General features: G+C 34.8%; 2 protein-coding genes and 1 pseudogene across 2 annotated transcripts; 1 reads left to right on the plus strand and 2 right to left on the minus strand.

Annotated features, from left to right (window-relative positions):
- Positions 1 to 2,154: 2,154 nt before the first annotated feature.
- Positions 2,155 to 3,201, minus strand: LOC106338985 (glutathione S-transferase T3-like). Its single transcript, XM_013777834.1, has 3 exons — positions 3,089 to 3,201; positions 2,559 to 2,873; positions 2,155 to 2,200 (listed from the first exon to the last, which is right to left on the minus strand). Exons 1-3 carry the CDS (start codon positions 3,199 to 3,201, stop codon positions 2,155 to 2,157), a joined length of 474 nt encoding a protein of 157 aa, XP_013633288.1.
- Positions 3,202 to 3,336: 135 nt separating this feature from the next.
- Positions 3,337 to 3,965, minus strand: LOC106338986 (annotated as a pseudogene).
- A 2,000-nt stretch (positions 3,966 to 5,965) lies between these two features.
- Positions 5,966 to 8,247, plus strand: LOC106336954 (protein NUCLEAR FUSION DEFECTIVE 4-like). The gene is made up of 2 exons (XM_013775948.1): positions 5,966 to 8,017; positions 8,205 to 8,247. Exon 1 carries the CDS (start codon positions 6,176 to 6,178, stop codon positions 7,934 to 7,936), a length of 1,761 nt encoding a protein of 586 aa, XP_013631402.1. The 5' UTR covers positions 5,966 to 6,175; the 3' UTR covers positions 7,937 to 8,017; positions 8,205 to 8,247.
- The last annotated feature ends 1,876 nt before the right edge of the window (positions 8,248 to 10,123 follow it).

Raw genomic sequence — 10,123 nt, forward strand, 5'->3', positions numbered from 1 at the left:
TTTCTAACAATTTATCAAATGACAAATGAGTTATGAACAAATAATACCATATAATTTTTAAAAACATAGTCATTCTTAAAAAAAAATTTGAATAAATAAATATTTTTTAATTTAATCAACTGAAAATAATATCCGTACAATTGTGTGAGTCAAATTCTAGTTTTATTGATGCACATTATATATTAATGATGTATGTTTTATGTAACATTTTAATGATGCACGTTTTTTAAAATCTTCATTATTAAAATTATGCACGTAAGGATAGCTCATGAGTTTTTTTTGTTGATTAAATGACATTATGTCCAAATTTATCTACGGATATTTCATTAAGGTAACTGAAAAAGACAAACAATAAAATATGAAGTTTAAATTCATTTAAGCATATTTCATTAATGTAACTGAAAATATAAGTAATAAATTAGACAGTTTTATTCGTTTTATGATATTTCATAAATGCAACTGAAAAAGACAAAAAAAAAATAGGGAGTTTAATTAATGAAGTAAGAATATTTTTAAATGGATACTTCCCTTTTAATAATATAGATTATTAAAACATATTTTATTTTGGATCAATATAACTATCGATAGTCTTAACCCATAAAAGTACGCATTTGAAGCTAGAAATCGTCAACGTAAGGTAAAGTAACGAGTTTTCTTGAACTTTAGTACTAGGTTAGAAGAAATGCAAAAGTTTACCAACCACGCCTTTTCTACACCTTTTGTTTATAGTAAAAAATTAAGAAGTAATATAATGTTCGGTTATCAACTTATCATAAACCATTGCAAACCGACCGCATATAAATATTGTTTGTGTAGATGATTTTTCTTTTTTATTGAACATTATGTAGATAGATTTATGTTAGCATCAGTGTCCAATCGTATGATAGATATTATATAACAAACCAAATATTAGGTATGAAGTCACTTTCAGTAGGTTGCTTCGTTAAGTGGGAATGATATAACACATAATCCAGAAACAAAATACCAACATAAAGGTTGTAGTCTTGTAGAAGTTGATGACTGGTTAGCGATTAGTCTGTTTATAAACTGAAACTGTTCTATCCATGGTTTGTATATATATATAATTGGGTGTCAACTAAGCAACAAAAACAAAATAATAATCGACCATTATCGTTCAGCCATCTTCCTTTACTGGTCCTACTACAAGTTGTGATTTGTTTTCTTGTATATGTGTGTTTCAAATAGTAAGTACATCAGAAGCTAACAAATAATCAGAAAACTGTAGACTAGATTCTAGTGTGTGAATGACATTCATAAAAGTTCACATTCACTTTCTATCATTTTTTTTTTTGGGCAAACACTTTCTATCATTTTATGATCACTTTTTTTCTTTCTAATTCTTTCGTTCTTTGGGTTATTTTGTATCATAAGAAGAGCCTCAACTTGTAAGATCACCTTCAATGTTTTTTTACTACTTTTTTCTATAAAATAGATAAACACTAATAGAGAAAATTTGCTCCATTGTATTTTTCTAAAGTAGCATTCTTCAAAATATATAGTAAAAATAGATATTTGAATTGTAATAATTTTGACCGTAAATGCTATTACAGAAACAAAAATAGTAATAAATTGGAGATGAGAATTCCTTATAGGATATGTAGGTATGATCAGGCTCGATGTATGTATCATACTCCTACTTCATATAAAATTATAAATATGTAACTATATCAAAGCAATGGCGGTATACTAAATGAGAGATCATTAATTCTATAAAGTTATTTACATGGTTACTCTCTAGCACTGTTCAGTATTGTCTGTGATATTGAATGAAATATTTTTCAAACTTTTGACAGATTTTGCTCTTTACTAGTATCGGTTTCGGTCAAGTAAGTGTCAAGTGACTAAAAGGGTCGACTACGAAGAATTTGCATGTGAAAGAGCCAACCGGACTCATGATTAAGATAGTTATTATAGGCCTGAAAGCCTGAAACTAGCAGACGTAAAAGGAGCCCATTATATAATATAACCAACATTCTGGACACGGCTATCCAAATTGAATAGTTCTTTTGGCACAATAATATTATTATTTTTATATTGTCTTTTCAATTTTCTAGTATTTTTTCTAGAATCCAAGTTTGGTTTTTCGACCTGTATTATAAGAGTCTATCTAGAAATGTCAAATATTGTTAATACTCACTTCTCCATGAACAATCGCCCACCGTGGACTTCAAAACTACGGCTGTTTAGGATAAATTAAATTTACCCTAACAACCGCCATAAAGAGCATATGCAATGGTGGACTCCTTCTCGGAATCCTTACCATTATTTTAGTATTTTTTTTTAATAGCTTAAAAACTCTAGTAAAAATGGTGTGTCCAATGGTGATCTCCGATTAGGAATCCTTAAGAATAAAAAAATATTTTTGTTTCAAAGCGAAATTTAATTTTTATTTATTAGAAGATAAAATATAAAGATACATTGATTAAAAATAAAGATACAATGATTAAATATAAAGATAAACTAATTATTAATCTTCATCACCAAATTTGTTCCAAATATTTTCGATTAAATCATTCTTCAATCGTTCATGCATATACCTATCACGAAGATCATTCCGATTAGAAAACATATTATTCAGATTTGTAGGCCTCTCGTTGATCCTAGCCCACCTCTGCTTGCAAGAAGTAATCTCTCTCGGTATTTGCCCGACGAGGTGAGGGCTTGCGTTGTAGTACTTTACAATACGCTTCCAGAAAGCACCAGCTTTCTGCTCATTACCGACGACAGGGTCCTTACAGGTGTTAAGCCAAGCACCAATAAGGATCTTATCCTCTTTGGGAGAATATTTCCTCCTCTCCTTAACACCAGACTCTTCAGGAACTTGGCTAGGAGACTCATCAGGAACTTGGGACCTGAACCAAAAAGGTTCGGGTGAATCAATGTCTACTGGAATTTGACTACGTAGAAGGTTTGAAAAACCAGACGAGTTAGCCATGGTTAGAGAATGCTCTGTGTTACTCTAGTAGTTACACAGAGCCTTAAGTAAATCATCTATATTTATTTAACAATTAAAGTAGCCTCTGGTTCTCCCACGTCCTCTTCTTCTCTATCAACCTCCAACACTTGCCTCCGCTTTTCCTTTCCACCATCCTTAGCCACATAGGTGGACGACCATTTCTGGTCATACCTCAGCTCCCTCCAACAGTGATCCAGGGTGAACTTGTAGCCGTTCACTAGCATTTATTAACACGATCACATTAATACAGTCTTATTAGCTTTTATTCAACCAATAAACACCATTCAACCAATATAGAATACTATATGAATTTATTTTTCAGAGAAAATACACTGTGAAGTGGTAAAAAGCATCGTACCTTACTTATACAGCCACTCGTGAAGTGATAAAACACTCCCGTTTGAAGCCTTTGAAGCTACTCCTGCAAACACATAACATAAAGAAGTCAAATGTTATAATACTATTGCATAATCAATTATGAAAAGCACAAAGAGTTTAATTTACCACGCAGAACCAAGAATACCAAACCTATTAAAACTAATAGGCACACCATTAGCTTAACTAGTGAATTCTCCTTTCCTAACTCATATACAGTCTTCTCTAGCAGCAACAACTTCTACTCACTCTCAGTACCTTCTTCCTTAAGCCGCCTTAGCTGTGTCTGAAAGTCCCTCATCTCGTCCATGACCGCGACATCCCACCACTTCCAGATGTGACAGTCTCCATCATCGACATTGTCGCAGGTGAAGTACCTTCGGCATGGATCTTTCTCAGTGTAGGCTGTTGCAACAACCGGCTCACCCCCACAGTAGCATATCGTCGGGATTCCATCATCAGCCTCAGGTTGAGGTTGGTACTGAACCGACTCTGCCATATCGAAGCTACTCTGAGCTTCATCCGCGTACAACTGAGCTTCTGCTTCGAGAAGTGAGGTTATGTCCAAGTCCTCTGATGATGAGGACGGCTGGCTGTAGCTATATTGTCCCATTTTCGTTAACCTGCAAGAAATAATATTCACAGAGCATTAGAGCAACGAAAGTGAGAAACAAAGAGCAAAGATTAGCATGGATTTTGAAACAGAAAAAGACACACAAACTTATTGAAAAAGACAGACAACCTTATCGACTGAGACTTTGTGAAAACCGTAAATGTAATGGAACCATCAATGAATTTGAATCCGTGATAAAATTGAATTTTAATCCGTATAAGAAGAAACGAGAAGAACCCCAGATCGTAAATAGAATCGAACCAAAATCGAAAGGAACAAACTTAGGATTTCCCTAAATCGAATGGAGAAAATTGCGATTTTGAAACCGTAAGAACAAACAAGAACAACCCAAATCGTAAATCGAATGGAACTTAAATCGAAAGGAAGAAACTTGGGTTTTCAAAACCCTAAATCGATCGGAACCAAAATGGGTTTTGAACCCGTAAGAACAAATCGATTGAAATGAAACAATCCCCAAATCCCATAATCGTTTTATACCCAAATCGTTTTCAAACCCTAATTTTGAAACAAAACTATCCCCAAATCGATTGAATAAACAAAACCGAACTCTAGATTGAGAGGAAAACAAGATGCAAACTAATCTAAATCGATTAATCTAGAAGAGAAGCCTTCTATTTACCTTGAGGATCCGAGGGAGACCAATCGCGATGGTGGGTCGAGAGAATCGCCGTCGAGAGGATTTTTTTTTCTTTGCTTCGGTCGAAATGACCCATTTTTTCCCCATACGAAACACAAAAGCGGCCCGGTCCACTCAAATTCGGACACGTAACACAAGGATCGAGTCCGTCAACCACCTAATTACGGACCAATCCTTACGTTTATTAAGCTTAATATTATTATTTTATTAAAACTAATGGGACCATTAAGCGCTAAGGATTCGGGGTCATCCCCATTGCGCATGCTATAAGGTTAAGGTCAAGAGCCTTGTGTTTTTCCAACTGTGCTAGATAGAATTATTAAATGTATTTAGTGTTTCAGATCCAAATGATTTGGACATACTAGAGAAATGTTTTTTAAGATAGATATATATGAAAACATTGATAATGAGAAGTTTTACAGAATAAAGAAATAGGATCGTTTTAAAGAAGTACAAAGTGGTTGTTGCAACCGATGTTCGAAATTACGCTAGGCGTAACGCGTGCGGTTGGATAGGACCTAGCGCCGAATCAATTAATCGGAGATTATACGGAGATTAATCGGGCGTAATTTTAGATTATTTATATACTCCCTCCGTTTTTAATTGTAAGTAGTTTTGCTTAAAAGCACAAATATTTAGGAAGCTGTAATTTGAAAAAAAATATATCATTTAATCAATTAATTCAACCAATTATAAAAAAAACTAACATTATTTCATTGGTCACACAATATCCAATAAATGAAAAGATGCATTGAAATATGTAAAATACTTATATTGTGAAATAAACTCTTTTTGCTAGAACTACTTACATTTGGAAACGGAGGAAGTACGTTTTATGAGTTTATATTTTAAATATATAAACTAAGAACAATAAACTCGCATGGTTCAGTGGCTAGACGCATTTATTGGTAAGTACAAGTCATGAGTTCGAATAAAAGAAATATAAGAGTCTATATCTTAACTTTTAACTAAAAAAACTAAAAATTATCTCTTAGAATTCTTATTTACCGCTAGGAATCCAACCCTAATAACCTCTCAATCAAATAATAACTACTGTTTCTGTCGGCCTCCATGATCCATATGTAACTAGCAAATAAAAAGATATTCTGGTCAACTTAAACCAATATACTGTTTGAGAATTGATCTGTTCTTTTTTGCTTCTAATTTGATCTCTCTTTACTATCCAAGGATATGGAGTAACATTTATACATATTCATTTTCTTATCCTTATCCTTTTGGACACGAACGGTCTAACCGACAACATTAGGAAAGACAGATAATATGGTAAATCTTTATTATTATTTCTTGACATCAATAAAATGGTAAATCTTCCTCAAATCTTTCAGACAATCCGCTCTCTCTTTGATACATACATGTACCTAAAAATATCCCCTATTAGTATTATCTTGCTCTTACTTTATAGCCTTTCAGACTCTCTTTCTGTACTTTAATCATTACATCTCTCTTTCTTGCTCATCCTTTCTCAATAGTCTTCAAAGAAATTCAGATCACAAGAGATCTTGATTCTGTAAACTCAACTCTTGTTTCCAAGATGAATCAGTCGGGGGAGACCGTACGATTCTTGATTCACCTCTTTAATGGAAGATGGTTCATGGTGTTTGCTTCGTTCCTCATCATGGCGTGCGCTGGAGCCACTTATCTCTTCGGGACATACTCCAAAGACATCAAATCCACACTTGGTTACGACCAGACAACGTTGAACCTGTTAGGTTTCTTTAAAGATCTCGGAGCAAACGTAGGAGTCATGTCCGGACTCATAGCGGAAGTCACACCGACTTGGTTCGTTCTAACCGTCGGCTCCGCGATGAACTTCGTCGGTTACTTCATGATCTGGCTCACCGTTACAGGGAAAGTAGCCAAACCGAAAGTCTGGCAGATGTGTCTCTACATTTGCATCGGAGCCAACTCTCAGAACTTTGCAAACACGGGAGCTTTGGTTACTTGCGTTAAGAACTTCCCTGAGAGCAGAGGAGTCATGCTTGGTTTGCTCAAGGGCTACGTTGGGTTAAGTGGAGCGATCATGACGCAGCTTTACTTTGCTATTTACGGTAACGACTCCAAGTCTTTGATTCTGTTGATCGCTTGGCTACCCGCTGTGGTCTCCCTTGTGTTTGTGTATTCCATAAGAGAGAAGAAGGTCGTGAGGCAGAGAAATGAGCTGAATGTGTTTTACAATTTTCTATACCTCTCCATCTTCTTGGCTTTGTTCCTAATGGCTATGAACATCGCCGAGAAGCAAGTTCATTTCACCAAAGCCGCTTACGCGGCCAGCGCTACTATCTGTTGTGTTTTGCTATTTGTGCCTCTAACGGTTGCGGTTAAGCAAGAGATCGAAGTGTGGAACATGAAGAAGTTGCCTCCCAGCGAGGTGAAGGTTGAAAACCCGCCCTCTAGGATGGGTGACCTCCCGGGAAGTCTTGGTGTTGCACCCCTAGAAAAAAAGGTTGGGAACCCCAAGAAAGAAATTGATCTTGTTCATGAAGAGAAGGAGATGAAATCTTGTTTCTTGACGGTTTTTGATCCGCCGCCAAGAGGGGAAGATTACACAATACTACAAGCATTGTTAAGCCTCGACATGATCATCCTATTTATCGCGACTTTCTGCGGTTTAGGGTCGAGCTTGACGGCTGTAGACAACCTAGGACAGATAGGGGAGTCCCTCGGCTACCCTAACCATACGGTTAGCTCCTTTGTGTCTCTAGTTAGCATATGGAACTACTTCGGTCGAGTCTTCTCCGGTTTCGTCTCCGAATACTTGCTCGCCAAGTATAAACTACCCCGACCGCTCATGATGACGTTCGTTCTTTTACTGAGCTGCGCGGGACACCTTCTCATCGCGTTCCCGATGCCTGGCTCGGTATACATAACGTCCATTCTAATGGGATTCTCTTTCGGCGCGCAACTCCCTTTGCTCTTTGCCATCATCTCGGAACTTTTCGGTCTCAAGTACTACTCTACATTGTTTAACTGCGGACAGCTCGCTAGCCCGCTCGGGTCTTACATCTTGAACGTTCGCGTCACGGGGATGCTTTACGATAGAGAGGCCTTAAAGCAGCTAAAAGCTCGAGGGCTAACGAGAAAAGATGTGAAAGACTTGACTTGCTTAGGAAGTCAGTGTTATAAATTGCCGTTTGTGATTTTGGCTTCTGTGACCTTCTTTGGAGCGCTAGTGGCTTTGGGGCTAGCGATAAGGACGAGAAAGTTTTACAAAGGTGATATTTACAAGAAGTTTAGGGAGACTCCTGGATCTGAATCTGAATCTGTATTGGTCTCTGATCCAAGAAAGTCTTGATGAGGAACACAACAGCTTGTTTAATTTGTTTTCTAATCATTCTGTTGAATTATAGATGAATATATTTTTATTAGTAGAGAGGTGTGTCGTTTTTTTTTGTTTTTTTTGAATTATACAGAGGTATCCTAGCCCCACAGAAGTGATGCAGACTAGTGTCGATTTTCTGTCCCTGGCGATGCCAAAATGTTAATTTCCCAGCGGCCGGGTTTCGAACCCAGATGGCGATACTTACAGCTGTAAACCTTTTACCACTAGAGCTGGCTGAGAGGTGTGTCGTTATTCTATACTTCAACGTGGTTTAGTTTTCTTTAGTCAAGCTTAAATAGTGGAAGCGTTTTTGTCATATTAGGGTTGCTTTTCTTTAATGGTCCATTTAATATACTACAAAAGGTTATAATAATCATGTGGTAGTGCAAAACCGGAATCATACCGTAACGAACGTTCACGTGTTGTTGTAAATATTACATCGTAGGAGCTGTCATATTCTCACCAACTATGGGTGAGGCGTGCGGGGGTTAGTTAGAAAACCTTTTCACATCATTTTAGCCGATTCAAATTTAGGTATTTGTGTTAATTTGGACATTCAAGCGATAAGAGTCGAAAGCCAATACTTTTCGTGTACTCTTTTGAGAAAATTGTACAGTTTTGAGTTAGGTTTGTGGATTGAGACGGAGTCTACCATATTGTGGATCATGTGCGTGTCCCTGTCAGCGGTTCATGTGCACAATGGAGATAAGGGGTAATAATGTCATTTAGTCATATGTTTTCAGTGGTAAAGTGCCACTCAAATTAATAGATTTTCTAAGAAAGTGCGCTGAAACTATAGATTCACTAACCAATAGTGTTTGAATATTTGATATTTAATATCTTTTAAAAAAGGAAACACAATTGAATTTCCAAATAAAATTATATTTTCAAAATAAAACAATGAATATACATAAAATAGTTACAAAAAAAAATAAAAATAAATAAAAATAAATATTGTTAAACCGTTAGCAAAATACTAAATCCTATACCCTAAATCCTAAACTCCAAACCCTAAATTATAAACCTTAAATCTTGGATAAACCGTAAACCATTGGAAAATTTTAAACCCTAAATCATACATTAAAAACTAAATCTTAATAACACTAAACCCTAAACCCTAATCACTAAACCCTAAACTCTTGATAAACCCTGAACCCTCGGATAAATCATAAACTCTAAATCAAAAATATTTAAAATTAAACCCTAGAGTTTATGATTTATCCAAGGGTTCAGAGTTTACCTAAGAGTTTAGGGTTTAGGGATTAGGATTTAGGGTTTAGTGTTATTAAAATTTAGTTTTTAATGTATGAATTAGAGTTTAAGATTTTCCAACGGTTTAGAGTTTATCCAAAGTTTAAGGTTTAACGTTTAGGTTTTAGGGTTTAGGATTTAGGGTATAGGGTTTAGTATTTTGCCGAAGACTTAACAATATTAATTAATTTATTTTTTGTAACTATTTTTATGTATTTTATTATTTTATTTTAAAAATATAATCTAATTTAGATATTTAATTTTATTTCCTTTTTTAAAAGATATCAAATATCAAATACTCAAACACTATTGGATGGTGAACCTAGAGGTTCACCCTAATTTCTCCTTCAGTATAAAGCTCTTAGTTAAAATCTGAGTGATTCCGAACGAATTAGTATAAACTAGGATAAGACCTGCGCCTTGTGCAGGGTTAGTTTATTTGTATATATTATCGATAATTTTTTTTATATATGCGATCATTTTATTTATATATATAAAATATTTTTTGTTATTATATAATTTCTTTTCGATGGATCAGATCAATTTTTATTAAAAATAATGGAACATAACTATAATTAATACATCATGGGTTGATCGGATTGGACATTAAACAAATTATGATATAAAAACTTTATTTTTTCCATCGAACACATTCTTGAAAAAAGTGAACAGTATTGTTTTCACAGTTGAATTATTTTGACTTTTATCTTCCATATGGTTTTGAAAGCTTTCAAATCAATCATCGAATTGATACATGTCATTTTAATGTTTTTAGTCGTATACTTAAGGAAAACTTACATTTTTGTAATTTAAAGTCGTTTTAAAAAATTCAAAATATAACATCTAAGAAAAAATCTAACCTATAAGGTGTCCTCATTTTTGTATTTTAAAGTCGTTTTAAAAAAAAAA

The sequence above is a fragment of the Brassica oleracea genome, chromosome C4 (genome assembly GCF_000695525.1).
Source record: "Brassica oleracea var. oleracea cultivar TO1000 chromosome C4, BOL, whole genome shotgun sequence".
NCBI classification, from domain to species: domain Eukaryota; kingdom Viridiplantae; phylum Streptophyta; class Magnoliopsida; order Brassicales; family Brassicaceae; genus Brassica; species Brassica oleracea.

Coding starts and splice junctions, on each gene's coding strand:
- LOC106338985 (XM_013777834.1), bottom strand. CDS start 3,201: ATGCTAGTGAACGGCTACAAGTTCACCCTGGATCACTGTTGGAGGGAG. Junction 2,874..3,088: donor GGTGGAAAGGAAAAGCGGAG/GCAAGTGTTGGA, acceptor TTTTTGGTTCAG/GTCCCAAGTTCCTGATGAGT. Junction 2,201..2,558: donor CGGAATGATCTTCGTGATAG/GTATATGCATGA, acceptor TATCCTAAACAG/CCGTAGTTTTGAAGTCCACG.
- LOC106336954 (XM_013775948.1), top strand. CDS start 6,176: ATGAATCAGTCGGGGGAGACCGTACGATTCTTGATTCACCTCTTTAAT.